Raw genomic sequence first — 16240 nt, 5'->3', positions numbered from 1 at the left:
AGATTAGCACTCAAGACTTAAGTTCGGTAGTCATCTGCATAGAAATGATGGCTAAAACTATGAGAATTCAGACCCTATAGTGCAAAGAAAAAAAAGACCAATGGAAGAACTTAAGTAAAATAAAACTTAAACCAAGGAGAAGACTCTTCTAGAACACTCTTCTAGGTAATTCAGAAGCCAGAGAAAATTTATACAGTTATTATTATGAGAGAAAAGGCAGCAAATTATATAGCTCTAGTTGGGGAATCACCACTATAGCTGGAAGCTAATGCCTTGAATGTAAATGAAATCAACCAAAGAAAGTGTACATGTAACAGGGTACAAGCTAAGGACTGGTAAAACAAACAAGAGAACTGAGGTTAAAAAAATTAAAACAAAAACAACCAGAAACAAAAATCTAAGACAATGCGATAGCCCAGGATTTAAAAAAAAGAAAAAGAAAAAAGGAAAAGATAAAGAGAGGAAAAAAAAAAATTCAAGAAGGGCCACAGTGATCAAATAATTAAGGACAGAGAAGTACCCACTGGATTTTAAAATATGGAGAGCTTTGGTGTCCTCAGCAACAGCAATCTCAGAGGAGCAATGAAACAGAAATGAAGACAGCACTGAACCTTAATAGAGCCAGGAGAGTAGAAGTAAGTATATATACAGTTTTCCAAGAAGCTTATGGGTTAGGATGGGAAAGACTCAAGTATGTGCCAAGGAAAAATAACTATAGCATGGATATATTAAGACTTTGTAGCCTTGGAGCCTTTCAGGGGAATGGAAAATTAACAGTTTCTTTACAAACATAAAACTCGTATGACAACCACAATATATAAAAGTATTGTTTAAAATCTTGGGCTACAAAGAGTTTCCCATCCCTGGTCTGGTTATTAATTACAACACAAAAGAAAAATGATAGTAATGGCTTCCCTCTGCCTTGTAAATAATGGCTGGTGCACCTGTAAGCAGGAAGTGCTAGTTGTAGTTACTTCTCTACAGTGCTTTGGGAAGGGGTGATCCTAGAGACTAATTGTCCAGAAATAACTAGCTCATCAAAAAGAACTGCTTTCTACCACCTCTGATATGGGACCCTGGTATTAAGAAAACCTACCTGTTTGAGTCATTTCTCAAAGCCCACCCAACAGTCCATTATGACTCTAGAGTGGTCAGTGACCAGGGCTGGGGAACTACATATTAATTCTTCATTCATCTTGTTTTCACACAGCTCACATCCTCTTTCCAAGGCAGTGGAGACCTCAATTTCTATCTGTTTTATTTTCCATATATGTCCTACAATCAGTTCTCATTTGCTTAAGAGAAAAAAGTTTAGGGAGATAGTTTACTTTTTTTACATACACAGAATATTCTTCCCATTTATCTCTAAAAATTCAAAAGTAGACATAATGATGTGATTATTAGTCTTACATTTTAAAATATTATCTGTAGCTTACCTACTCTTTTCCCTGCTGCTGCATTATTTCCATTCATTCCAATACCACGGGCAGACTAAAATTAAAAAATAAAACATCTACAAAGGTGAGTCAATGGAGAATTGAAGAAGAGATAACCAAATATGAAGTACTCATAATTTCTTACCAAAATACTGTCAAACTTCCATTTAAAATTATTTCATCTAGTTTTTGTTTGGTCAAATTAAGTTAGAACCTGATTCTGACATCCAGCAATTTAAGGCTTACTTAAAGAAAAGTTCTTATTTGGGAAAAATATTTTTAAAAAATCTTTACTCTTAAAAATATGTGATAAAGTGTTGACATGAAATTATTTTCAAGTGACTATTCTCAATTCAGGACTAAACCATTATTTAACATTCAACTATTAAAAGACTTTTCTATAAACTAGACAAATATTTTAAGAGAAACTTATGAAAAAATTCAAGTAAACAAAAAAAAATTAAACATGCTGAATCACTACAAGGATAACTATTAATAGTCAAAAGGTACATACTTACTAGAAAAATCTCTGTAGGTTCTAACTGGGGAGAGGTTTTCCTAAGGCTTTCTTCCTGAAAATGCTGGACATTTGGAGAAAGCCCAATTCCAGAAGTCCGAAGCCTGCCTGCCCCACATGTGCTCTGTAAACTGTCTCTGCTTGTGCTCCGGGCCAGCGAAGCAAGAAAATCTATATTATTTACACAACCAACAGGCTCTTTGGAAGCCTTGTTAGCCATTTCTGTGATATCCCGAGCCTCAACTTTAGAAATAATATCAGGTCTTTTCCCAGGTGAATCAACTTTAACACCTCGAAAGCGAGTAGTCCTAGAAAAGGAAGGATCAGTTGTATTTCGTACATCCAATGACCTGAGCACATTTTGTGAAGAAGATTGGAGGTTCCCAGACTCAAAACATTTGGACTGGCGCTGTGGTTTCACCAGAGAATTTTGTAGTGCCATTGGTATAGAACAGCGAATAGGAGACAAGAGCCTATTCTTGTGAGGACTTAATTCACGGTGGTTAAGAACAGTAGTCTCTACTGATTCACCACTCAACACCCTGGCCACATGTTTAAGATGGTGCTCTGTAGCTTTCAATCCTTTAGCACTATTAGCGAGCAAGACCTCTGGATTGACCTTGCACATGCCTTCTAAGCCACTGCTCTGTTCATCAGTGTTTCCCTCTGTTAATGAAGCAAATGAACCCACTTCAGGTAGAAGAGATTCTTCACTTACATACTGTTCTGTAGTTGGAAATAAGACAGTCTCATCCTCATTATTAGATGGCACATTTCCTGAAAAGTGTTCTGTCCGCCTAGGCAGAGATGGTCCAAGATGAAGAATAGAATCGGTAAGCTCTTTGTCATATTCAAACTCTAGATGGGGTATCTGTGGTGGTAGTTTGATGCTATTATTGGAGTGAGGCAGTGCGTTACTCTCCCAGGTATCATCATCCTTAAGGAAATCACTAGTGATAGATGATATGGGTCTATCAGCAGGCGGCAGAGTTGCCAAACTTGCAAGTACATTCTTGGAAGTCTCAGATAGGTAAGTATTCCCAGGAGAAGGTAAGCAAGACTGCCCAATGTGGGGGAGAACTCTTAACAATCTGTGGCGAGCTGCTGCTGTGGAACCACTAGAAGGTCGAGGAGCTACAGGTGGATGAGGTTTTACCTTGACCGCTTTCTTAGGCTAAAAGAAAAGAGTGAATACATGATTCCTTCACACAGTCATTTTCTCTACCCATTAAAAAGAAAAATTAAGGAAGAAAATGTTATTTCCCATAACATACTGACATTTTTATTACCTTAAATTACCATGCTTAATAAGATTAAAACCTTAAATTTATGAATGAGAACAATTTTACTTTCTTCATTGAGACTCAATTTGTGACTATTAAAAATAATTTTTTGTTTTCTTCACTATGGATTATTTGTCAGGTATACTGAGAAAGCTGACTGATTATATTAGAAATGACATTGTTGACCTATTTTAGATCCCTAAAACTAATTCCTAATAGACTGAATAAGTGTTTGACTAGGTAGGTGTACAGAGAAGAGTTAACATAGCAGATCTACACTGCTCTCCTTGAAAAGGCACACATGCAAAGCTGGTCCTTGGCAGATTTCTGGGAACTAGTACCATCCTAACCAATAAGAGTGGCTCATTGTGCTTAAATTGTTTTTACAAATAACATAGTTCATGTTGAACTTGCTTTCCTTCTGGGAGTTTGGAGTTTTGGTATGCACTAGGTAAAGGGTGATTACATGACCCCAATAAAACCCCTGGGTGCTACATATCCAAAGAGCTTCTCTAGTAGACATTTCACAGGCATTGTCACAACTCATTGATGGGGAAATTAAGGTTGTCTACTCCTATGCAACTATACCAAGAAATGACTCTTGGAAGCTTGTGTCTGGTTTCCTCTGGACTTTGCCCCATGGGCCTTCTCCCTTTGCTGACTGTGCTTTGTATTCTGTTGTATAAACCTTAGCCATGAATACAAATATGTGCTAGTCCTGTGTGTCTCCTAGTGAATCCTTGAACTTGGGAACAGCCTTAGCAGCCCTGACACAGTAGGTTTTAATAAAAGTATCACAAAAAATCATGACCTAACAAGTTGAAAAGTAAGGATAATATGACTTAGCTCCTAAAAGCAAACAAAATTGTAGCCAGGAGGCATCAGGGTGGAATGGAATACCTGAAGACAAACCAACATTTAAATTGAGAACAAAAAGAAAAGTCAGATAATTTACCGCTACTGGGAAAAAGAGAACTATAGGAGCTAAGAATCCAAAGGGAGAAGACTTGGGAAAGAGGAGCTAGCTTTGCTAGCTATTTCATCTTAGGGCTACTGTCTTGCCAATCTGCAATACAAAACCTAACAAAATGCAAGTCATGATGGTGGGGTTGCACAAGATCAATGGCAGTTGCTTAAAAATGAATTTCTTCATACATCCTCCAAAAAACAAACAACACAGATCAAAACATAGAAAGCACATAAAATCACTCATAACCTAGGCCTTCAGAAAAATTAGGAGAGAATACTATAAACTTTCAGTTAACTGTAATTAGGAAAATATCCAAATTCCAATAGACCAAACTACAAAGCCTATGCTTCTGGTGAGAAAGGCCGTGTGGAACAGGTCACGGCACACACAAAACAGAGGCTTAGACAGCTAGGGTTGATGGAAAAAAGATAAAATAATCCTCTGAAAAAGGAAGTCCCATTTAATTATGGAAATACCTATAACAGGTCTTATATGTCATATTAAATAGAGCTGCGATGGTTAGACTATTGTGTCAGCACTGGGCTGTTTAATACAAGGGCATTTATGGACTTAAGCCACCATTGACTTCACTGCAGTGGTAAATCAGAGATAGCTGATTACAATTGCATCAATCAGGGAGACTGCCATCAGCAATGAGTGATGTTTTAACCCCATCAGTTGAATGCCTTAAAAGGGGAAGTGATTCCAGCATTGAGAGAGAATTTCCCAGCTTGTCTTTGGACAGCCAACGTCTCCCAGAACTCGTCAAGAACCTTCATTGGGCTTTCATTGGAGACCTTGGTTGGAGCCTGCTTGTGGAACCCGGACTTGTATATCCCCACGGCTGCGTGAGAGACTGTTATAAAATCGCATACTCTTGACAGATATCTCTCGTTGATTCTGTTTCCCTAGAGAACGCTAATACAAGAGCTATTTGGAAATTTAAAAAAAAAAAAAAAGGTAATTTGAAACTGTTCAGTACTTGGGACATCACTTTTAGGGGGCAGAGGAGGCAAGCAGAAAGGAGAAGGCACCCCTTGAGCGCCTGATAGTACTGGAGGTAAAGGAGGGAGAGGGGACATTCAGCCTCCTACATAAACAAATGGAATCACAAACCCTCCCTTGTTCAGAAATAACTAGTGCCATTAGTAAAAACCTAAACTTCACCATACTAGTAAGGGTGCTCGTGAAATAAGAAACTTACTTTGCCACCCAAATTCCTCACTTTTGAATTAACACAACTGTTAAGGTTTGTCCAAGTAAATAAAAGTTAAGAAGAAAATTAGAATATAAACAGAAAAAGACAAACCAAATGCAATAGCCACTATTTTAAAAATTAAAAAAAAAAAAGAGGGAGAGAATCAGAATATTTCAGCTGATGAAAATTCTCTCCTAAAATAATGGAGCCAAAGAAAACTGCATCACAACCCTCCAAATCTAAATATCTTTAAGTTAGTATGTACAGATTTTGGTCATTTACAAGCACAAGAAAGCATAAACTCAAATTCAGGACAGAATGGGCAAAAACCAGGAACATAAAAAAATGAGAGCAGACCAGACCCAAAAAATAATCTGAAAAAAAAAAAAAAAAACACTTAAGGCCACCCTCCCCTACAAATCATAAAGGATACAGAAGATCTGAACAATACAATCAATAAATTTGACCTAATTGATATATACAGAACAATATATACAATGAGAGAATATACATGCTTTTTCAAATGTATAAGTGGCATTTACCCATATGCTGAGTCACAAATCAAACCTCAATTAATTTCAAATGATTGAAATAATTTAGAATATATTCTCTGACCACAGTCAAACTAAGCTACAAATCAATAATAGAAAGTTATACAAAAGTACCACATATTTGGAAACTAAGAAACCGACCTCTAAGTAAGTCATAAGTTAAAAATTCAATAAGGAACCTAGAAAATTTTTTGAACTGACAGGCTATGAAGATACAGCATATTGAAACTTGTGAGATCCAGCTAAAGCACAACTTGGGGGAAATTTATTGCTTTAATTGCATATATTAGAAAAAAGACTAAAAGTCAATTATCAAAGCTTTCATTGCAAGAAGATGAAAAAAACTGCCAATAAAGCCCAAGAAAGTAAAAGGAAAGAAATATAGCAGCAGAAATTAACTAAACGGAAAATGATAAATGACCAACAGAGAAAATTAAAGCCAAAAAGCTGGTATTTGAAAATCATAATGATAAACCAAGCAAAATTAATCCAGTGGAAATAAAAAAGAGAAACACAAAGTACCAATATTAGTAATGGAAAAGAGGAACTCACTACATGTGGGAAGCTGCCTCTGGCACAGGTATTTATTGGCCATCTTGTTGCTAAGCGCTATTTTTAGATACTAACCAGGTTAAGTTTCAATTAAGTTTCTATTCTTACGCCACTCCCCGGGGGCTCCAATTGGGCATTCCCTAAAGAGCACAAAAGTCTTTCCACCGACATTGCCAAATAACCATCTGCACGTGCATGTGGCACAGAATCAAAATCTAGTTAACCAATCATTTACGGACACATGTGTTGTCAGTATTTACCACCTCATTCATCCCTGGCTATAAAAACCCCTGATTGACCCTCAATAAACGAGGCTTGATCAGAATTCTGTCTTGCCTCCATTCTTTGTGTCTCTTGTCCCTTTTTCATTCCCACTCCCTCCCCCTCAGGTCCCAGTTCGACTGATCCGCGGGTCGGGTCAACTACAGACCATTAACACAGTAAAAATAAGAAGCAATTATGGACAGTTTTATTCCAATAATATGATAATTTCAAAGAAACAGGAAAATTCTTTTAAAAATACAATTTACCAAAATAAACTAAGAAAAAATATAACATTTGAATATTCTCAAATTTATTTCATGAAAAATCTTCCCATACCTTGACCAAAAAGGGGAAATGGTAAATACAAATGAGTTTTCATGGCTTAGAGAATTCAGACTGAGCACAGAGGTCATTCCAGAGGTTACGCTTATGCAAGTCTCAGCAGGATCTCACTGACTTCCACAGTAAACAGTACCTCAAACACCAGGGCTCCCAAGGGTTCTAGAGACTATAAGCAGGGCAGACAGTTCAGGAATTTGGCAGTGGGCCTTCCGCTCCTGAGCTTAACAGTTAGACTCATTTACAGGTTCTCTACACATGGCTCTTCTGTCCCTTTTATTCGAACCCATAATTAGTACTATAATTGAAAAATATATGCACTATGCTTGATAAATAAATGTCCCAGAGACTTAAATCTTTGGTCCATCCATTTGCCAGTTGAGCCCCGAATTTCAGCAAAATTGCAACACCTACTCTCCAATTCATTGAATTTACCCAGGACAACTAACAAGGAGATGATGATGGACAATGCCCACCACAAGGAACAGAGAGTGTCACCAACTGCAAAGCAAGACTGGGGTATGAACAATGGACTAAAGTAGACTTATTAAAGTAGACTTATTATTCTAGCAATTGAAGAACTCTTACTATCATTGATGTAAAGGGAATAGCCACCAGAGGTTCTGAGGGATGGGAGAGGGAAGAATAGGTGTAATATGGGGGCATTTTTGGGACACTGGAGTTATTTTGCATTACATTGCAGTGACAGATACAGGCCATTGTATACTTTGTCATAACTTACAAAATTGTGTGGGACAAAGTAAACTATATAATATAAACTGTAGTCCATGGTTAGTAGCAATGCTTCAATATGGGTTCATCAATTGTAACCAATGAACCACACTAATGAAGGACGTTGTTAATGTGGGAAGGTGTGGGACAGGGAGCAAATGGGGCATATAGGAACCCCTTATATTTTTGATGTAACATTTATGTAATCAAAAGCTTTTAAAATAAAAAAATTAATTATTAAAAAAAAAATCTTCCCACAGAGGGAATTCTGGGTCCAAACTTCTTCACTTGTAGATTCTTCCAAATCTTACACAAATTTCCACACAGAATGAAGAATAAGGAACGCATTCCAACTCTTATGAGACCAGCACAACCTTGAAAGTAAAATATTAGTAACTTAAAAAGAAAATACATCACAACTAAGAGTATGTCAATCCAAAAATGCAAGAAAGATTTCATATTTTAAAAATCAATTTGTCACATTATCAGTATATTTTTATTTTTAGTTCAAAATAATTTTTAATTTTTAAATTTCCCTTTGATTTCCTATTTGATCCAAAGGATGTATGGAGCAATGTTACTCCAAATATTGAGAGATTGTCCAGATAGTTTTCTGTTATTTATTTCTAATTTGATTCCGGTATGATCAGAGAGAATATTTTGTATGATCTGAATCTATTAAAAACTTTTGGGACTTATTTAAAGGCCCATAATATAGTCAATCATAATAAATATTCTGTGTACACTTGGAAAGAATGTATGTTTTGCTTCTTTTAGGTGGAGCATTTTATAAATACCACTTGGGTAAAATAGATTGATAGCGTCATGCAGGTCTTTTATATCCTTTCTGGTTTTCTATTTACTCTATCAACATTTTAGAGTTAAGGTGTTGAAATCTTCGAACATAGGTATGGATTTATCTATATCTCTTTGAAGATTTTATCTCATGCACTTTTTTTAAAAGACTTAATTTACTTATTCCACCCCCTACCCCTTTGGTTTTTTGCACTTGCTGTCTGCTTTCTGTGTCCATTCACTGTATGTTTTTTTTTTTTTTTTTGTCTGCTTGTCTTCTCTTTAGGCAGCACCGGAAATCGATCCTGGGACCTTCAGGAGTGTGAGAGAGGTGCTCAATCTCTTGTGCCACCTCAGCTCCAGGTCTGCTGCATCTCTTATTGTCTTTCCTGTCTTGTTTTGTTGTGTCACCTTGCTGCAGCAGCTCTATATGCAGGCTAGCACTCCTGTGCAGGCCAACACTCCTGTGTGAGCCAGAATGCCACACAGGTCAGCACTCCGCATGGGTCAGCTCGCTGAGCAGGGCATTCTGCCTTCACAGGAGGCCCTGGGAATCGAACCCTGGACCTCCTATATGGTAGACAGGAGTCCAATCACTTCAGCCACATCTGCTTCCTGTATTTCCTGCATTAAGGTCTGTTATTATTATGTGCATAAACCTTCATGATTGTGGGGAAAGGGTGTTTTTTTGTTTTGTTTTGTTTTTTAAAATAAACAAAAATATTGCTGGGTCAATTGTTCTCCACTTGGAAAAAAAAGTCTCAATCCTACTTCACATTATATGGGGGGAAAAAGATCAAATGCAGACAGATTGTGATCTCAATGAGAAAGGTACAACAATTCAGCTTTTCAGAAAAACAAGAATTTCTTTCGAGACTTAGTGGAAGGAAAAGATTTCATTAAAAGGTTATATAAAGTACTTAACATAAAGCAGAAAGGAAATTGGAATACATCAAACATTATTCATCAAAAGGCACCTGTAAGAAAGTAAAAGAACAAGCAACAGAGTGCTAGCAAGTTACCTGCAAATCAGGTATCTGACAAAGAACTTGTATAGATACTACATAAAGAATGTATACAAATCAACAGGCAAAAGGCAGACAACTGAATAGAAAAATGAGCAAAAGATGTGATCAGGCACTTTACAAAAGATGATATCCTAATGGCCAAAAAGCATATGAAAAGCTCAATATCATTTCTCATTGTAAATTAAAATGATGCAATATTCCTACATATCCACCAGAATGGCTAAAATTTAAAAGGCTGACAATATCAAGTGTTGCCAAAGATGTGGCACAAACTGCAACTCTCATTTGCTGTTGGAATATAAACTGGTTCAAACACTTTGCAAACTGCTGGCATAACTACTAAGCTAAACATATACCTACCCCATGACTCTGCAAGTCTGTTCATAGGTATATGCCTCAAAGAAAGAAGTACCTACAACCACCAAAGAATGTTCAAAGCAGCATTACTGATAAAAGCTAAAACTGGAAATAACCCAAATATCTATCAAGAGAAGAGAGAAACAAAAGGAAGTTTAGTCATAAGATAGAATAGTACATAGGAATAAAAAAGGATGAGCTTTTACTTCTGTGCAAGAAGGATGAACCCATAAAACATTATGTTGAATAACAACAACAACAAAGAATACATTATCGATGACTCCATTTATACAACATTCAAGAACAGGTAAGACTTATGGTGACAGATAATAGAATAGTAGTTATTTCTGGGAGCAGTGAAAGGTAGGTATTGACTGTAAAGGGTTATGAGGGAACCTTCTAAAGTAATCTAGGTCTGGTTCTATTAATATATACATAAGTAAAAACTTATCAAGCTGTACATTAAATATCTGCATACTTTATTATATATATGCATTATATTTGAATAAAGAAAAGGGAAGAGGAACCACTGAGAGAGTGAAAAGGAAAGCTAAAAAGTGGAAGATTCTTTATATATGACAAAATATATATATAAAGAAATCTAAAAATATCAATAAGCAAAAAGACTTACAACCTAATAGAAAAATGAGCAAAAGACTTGACCAGGCATTTTTACAAAAAAAAATCTAAATAGCCAATGAACACATGAAAGTCTTTCTTACAACTTCACTAATCATCAGAGAAATACAAATTAAAACCCCAACATGATGCCACTGTATACCAACCAGAAGGGCAAAACTGAAAAAGAAGGTCATACAAAACATTAGCAGGAAATGTGGGAAATCTGCAACACTCATTCACTGCTGGCCAAGAATGTAAATTGGTTCAATCACTTTGGAACCATTTTGGAAAACTGGCTGGAAAACTCTATTAAAGTTGAACATATCAATCCAGAATAGAGAACAGGGGATACCCACAGTAAGTAAATATTAGGACATTTTAAAAAGTAATTATTTCATTATCTTTCTTAACTGTAAAGCTATGAAATTTTTAAAAACCATGATTTTTAAAAAGCAGTAATATCATTTTAGACGTGTTACTAGCCTAAAAAAAAAAAATTTTTTTTTAAGTACCAGGTGTTGAACCCAGGACCTCATACTTGTGAAGCAGGCATTCAACCACTGATCTATACCTGGCTCCCTGACCTATTTATTACTTTTAATGTCTCAATAAATAATTGAAGCTAAACCTTGATATGAGTAATATTTTATAAATAAACTTATTTTCATGCTTATCAGCAGACCTCCTTGCTGTGAACCCTGCACGGGTGAACTGGGGAAAGGCCTGCCCAAGTACCAACAACGTCACCTTTTTGCTGAGATTCATATTTTCCATCTTAGCCTTCAGCAGCTTCATCTTATTCATTGTTATTGAATTTTCAATTATCTGTTGCCCAGAAGGGGAAGGTTCTATTTCTTCATCTTCATCCGTATACAGATTATACACAGAACCACCGCTGCAAAGAAAACAGCTTTTATTGAAATGTGTCTGACATCTGCTTAGTGACTAAAAACAGTCTGTGCAATAGAAACTACAAATGCTGTTAATGACAAAACAATAAATCCATCTTGTCAAAATAAAGGCAAGGAAAACGTATTTTAAAAACATATATTTCTTAGGAGAAAAAAATTAAATGGGGATAAATACCATGATCTAGCATTACTGAAAATCTAGTACAGCTGAGCTTCTCTCAGTTACCCATAAACTGGAAATGAAGATCATTGGCTCCCACTATATTATTTCTACAGAGGCAAAGCCAATAACTATGCAACCCAGCCCACAGGCTCATCACATTTCCATTAACCAGACATTGGCACAAAAGTTCAGATTTCAGAGGGAATTCTCACTATAAAAACGAACTCATACAGAAGTGTCATCAAAACGTTTCCTGTTCTTAATTTAAAAAGGGGAAAGAAAGGAGAATGGATAAAGTTTTTCAAAGTTTGATTGAAAATATAACCACCTAAAACAGCACTGAATTTAACATGAAAAAATAAACCCTAGGGAAGATATGTGACAAATTAGTGAACATGCTGTTACACATTTCAATTACTAAGCAACCAGAATGACAAATACTTGTACTTTAAAAAAATTAGTATTTGGAGCCTTCTTTGATCCCATAATATACTTATCACATTATCCTCATTTTATAGTTATGTCTCTGTCTTTCCCCTTAACTCCCTCATATATAAGCAAATTGAAAGCAAAGATTGGGCTTTATTCATCTTCTAGAAATGTCTTTCTTAATTTTCTTGACTATTAATTGCAACTTTTTCTAAATCTTTTAATCTAATAAGATGTCCAAATTTAATATTTTAACATGTACAGTTTTAATACCATTCCAAAGCCACATCTTCTTTCACAGGCCAGTTAAAATTCACTTAAGTCTTGTGATGTCTCCTTATATTCCTTTCTACTCGAGAAATCAGTAAGGCAGCACAATTCAATAAGAAAGATTTGAGACTAAAAATGACTGATGCAGGATTTTCTAATAGAATGAATCAAATTAACACTCAATTCTACATTTACTTCTAAAATGGAATAGGCAAAACTATGGCTACAGGTCAAACCTAGCCTGCCATCTGTTTTTTGTGTGGTCTATGAGCTAAGAATGTCCTTTAAACTTTTAAATGGTTGGAAAAAATCAGAAGAGTAATATTTTGTAACACATAAAATTATAAGAAATCCACATTTTAACATCCATAAAGTTTTGTCAGAACACAGCCACACTCAATTGATTACCTACTGTGTATGGCTGCTTTCATGCTACAAGGCAGAGCTAAGGAGCTGTGACAGAGACTACATATGATACTCACTGCTTTGTACTCTGATTATACTACAAATCAAAGTGACCTAGTCATAGTGCAACAACACTGTATGAGGACTGTGACTTTTAAAAAAATAACCAATCCAATAAACAACATGCCAAAGCAAGAAAAATGGACTTTGAATGTTGCACATTTTTAAAAAAGCACTGTGGTGTAGATCAGTTTGTTATCAAAGTAGATAGCAAAGCATTGTGTTTATTATGCTATGACACCATAGCTGTGTTAAAAGACTATAACATACATCAATATTACCCAACAAAACACTCATCACAATATCCTCAAGGAAAAGCCAGAACGTGTGAGAAAATTTAAAACTTAATATCTCATCACAGAATTTCTACACAAAAATAAAAAATGAAAATGAGAACAAAACTGAAGTTTCCTAGTGGCTCGTTTGTTAGCCAAGTAAGACAAGTGGTTTGCAGATAGTAACTTAAACCATGTTTGATCGCAATGGCTAGAGAAATGCAGACAGAGAAAATAAATTTGCTTAAACAATTAGCCTTTTGGTGAGAACAACTGCTCAAAGAGTCGACAACACTTGGAGCAACATCAACAGTCAATTAAAAATTTAGGTACACGATTTTTTAAAAATAATTTTTTTATTTTTAAAGAAGCTTCAGATTGTATAAATGTTACATCAAAAATACAGGGGATTCCCATATGCCCCACTTTCTCCCCCTCCTACACTTTCCCATGTTAACATCCTTCATTACTGTGGTTCATTGCTTACAACTGATGAACCCATACTGAAGCATTGCTACTAACCATGGACTACAGTTTACATTATAGTTTACACTTTGTGCCTCACAATTTTGTAAGCTATGACAAAATATACAATAGCCTGTATCCATCACTGCAGCATCATGTAGGACATGATTTTGAGTGGTTTTCCTTGGCTTTTGATGAATCAACAGATAATACTTCATTAATACTTCCCAGTAGTTTTTTTATTCGGGGGTCAATGCCAAGTTTGAAGTTACTGAAGAATTAGCCTTTATGAACAGTCGGTGGGGAACAACTTCAGGTGAGAATATTTTCCAGGAGGTTGCTAAAACATTAATCCAGTACAACTTAAAGTGAAATCTGCTAAGATTGATGATAGTGAAATTATACGTGGAACAGAAAATGGCTTAGTTGGACAAATTTACAAAGCAAGTGAAAACAGAAGGTGTTGAAAGCCTATGGTAATTCACTGTACCATGTGTACTGTGCTGTAATATATGGCTCTATCATGTGTCACTGAACCAGTAGGGTGGACACTGAACTCCATTTGATCTTGGGGACTTAGCCATCATCAGTTGTATGGCTTGGAAGTAGAACACTTTTATTGTGTTTTCTTGAGCTCAAGGCCGAGAATGAAATTTTTCTGAGTAAGAATTACCCTTAATTGGGAAGCGGACGTGGCTCAACTGATAGAGCATCCATCTACCATATGGAGGGTCCAGGGTTCGATCCCCAGGGCCTCCTGACCCATGTGGCAAGCTGGCTCATTCACAGCGTTGCTGTGTGCAAGGAGTGCTGTAACACGCAGGGGTGCCCCTGCGTAGGGGTGCCCCATGTGCAAGGTGTGCGCCCTGCAAGGAGAGCTGCCCTGCATGAAAAAAGTGCAGCCCACCCAGGAGTGGCACCGCACACATGGAGAGTGGAAGCAACAAGATGATGCAACAGAAAAGAAATGCAGTTTCCCAGTGCTGCCAGATAATGCAAGCGGACACAGAAGAACACAGAGCGAATGCACACAGAGCAGACAGTGGGGGGAAGGGGAGAGAAATAAATAAAAGAAAGCTTTAAAGTAAAAAAGAATTACCCTTAACCACTATTAACAAACACTGAATGACTCTGGAAGTTAAGTTTTTGTGATGGACTTAATAATGTTTCTTATTGAATTCTACTTAAAATTACAAGACTTTTAATTAATTACAGTGCTTACAGTGTGGTAAAGTCATTTCAATAACTTGTGCTGTTTGAATCACATGCAAAGGCAAGCTGTAACACTTCCCATGCTGTCAAAAGTTAAAACAAGGAGATCTCCATTCCCACACAAATTTTCAGCAGACATATTTTCCAAGTTCAAGCTATAGTCCCAGGAGCAATTTCATTCCGTGCGAAAGAAATTTCCATATTTCAAAAATTAATTTAACTGTGCAGCTGAGGAGCACCACCTATTTTTAATTGGAAGGGATTAATCTGCAATGTAATGACATGCTAAAAGGCAAACCAAGAGAACACTCTAATAGAATTCTATAAATGACTTCCAAGAGACAAATATGATCATTAAAATCTCATGTGGTGGTGACGGTTGTAAAACACTGTAAATGTACTCAATGTCACTGAATTGTACACTTAAGAATGGTTAAAATAACACATTTTAGGTTATATATATTTTATCACGATAAAATTTTTTAAAAAACCTTTGCTCATGGACTGATAGTAATGGTTGACAGAACTTATCTGGGTGAAAAGAAATTGTCAAAAATAAAATATGAAAAATCTAATTACAGATTATTAAATGAACATCTGCAAATAATTTTGATGATAGGAAACACTAACTTTGAACCCCAATGAAGTAAAATATTCTCTCCATCACAAAATAGTTTCATTCTTCTCATTAGCAGACCTGTATTACCAAAAAAATGTACTCACTTATTATTCATATGTTTTGAATTTTGACAATAAAATTTTTGTGGCAATTTGCTTTTTTCTTCTTATATACATACCTACATAATACCCTTGATTTTATATCATGGTCCCCAAACTCTAAAATATTTACTACCTGGCCCTTTATAGAAAAAGTGTGTTGGTCCCTGTTCTAGAATAAGAAAGCCTCTCTCCTGGGGGTGACCAGACGAAAATTTCTACTCCCCTTTGTCATCCCCCAGTCCTTTTTCTTGTTTTTGAATACTTGGGCTAATTCTGGTGAGTGAATAGAAAGGAAGAGGAAAAAAAGGAACCTATCTTAAGAGGAACAATAATGCAATTTCAATTGAAATCTATGTTATCATCTGGGGTATGTCTTAAAAAACAAATAGAAACTGAGGAAAAATTGTGATGAGAAGAAATAACATTTCAAGCAAAAGGAAAATTATGTGCAAAAACATGGCATAATGAAGAGACCTGGAAAACTGATGAAGACAACTTTTAAAAATGGCCTTACAGGGAAGTGGATATGGCTTAACCACTTGAGCACTTGCCTACCACATGATGGGAAGTCCCAGGTTCAGGTCTGGTGCCTCCTAAAGACCAGCAGATGCTGTCTCCTGCTGCAACACGCTAGAAAGCCACCTCTGCTGCTAGACTCCACCCAAGCAGCAATGAGCTAGACTCCAC

The 16240-nt window shown here is 36.2% G+C and overlaps 1 protein-coding gene across 7 annotated transcripts in view; it reads right to left on the bottom strand.

The window, feature by feature from the left end:
- The window catches only part of MARCHF8 (membrane associated ring-CH-type finger 8), a 288365-nt gene that overhangs the window by 168705 nt on the left and 103420 nt on the right, over nucleotides 1–16240 (bottom strand). For 3 of the 7 annotated variants that reach the window (XR_011649068.1, XR_011649069.1, XM_012522417.4), the window contains 2 exons: nucleotides 11391–11538; nucleotides 1955–3127 (listed from right to left, as the gene is read on the bottom strand). Coding sequence is in view for 3 of the 7 variants with exons in the window: in XM_012522417.4 (XP_012377871.1) it covers nucleotides 1955–3127; nucleotides 11391–11538 (1321 nt within the window). In the remaining 4 variants the exon portion in view is untranslated. Of the gene's footprint in view, nucleotides 1–524; nucleotides 1492–1954; nucleotides 3128–11390; nucleotides 11539–16240 lie in introns of those variants that run through there. The other 4 variants (XM_012522415.4, XM_058299188.1, XR_011649067.1 and 1 more) reach the window with 3 other exon arrangements.

Source organism: Dasypus novemcinctus, chromosome 6 (assembly GCF_030445035.2).
Source record: "Dasypus novemcinctus isolate mDasNov1 chromosome 6, mDasNov1.1.hap2, whole genome shotgun sequence".
In the NCBI taxonomy this organism is placed as follows: Eukaryota; Metazoa; Chordata; class Mammalia; order Cingulata; family Dasypodidae; genus Dasypus; species Dasypus novemcinctus.
Note: the sequence above shows the minus strand (reverse complement) of the source record. Positions and strands in the feature narration are given on the sequence as shown.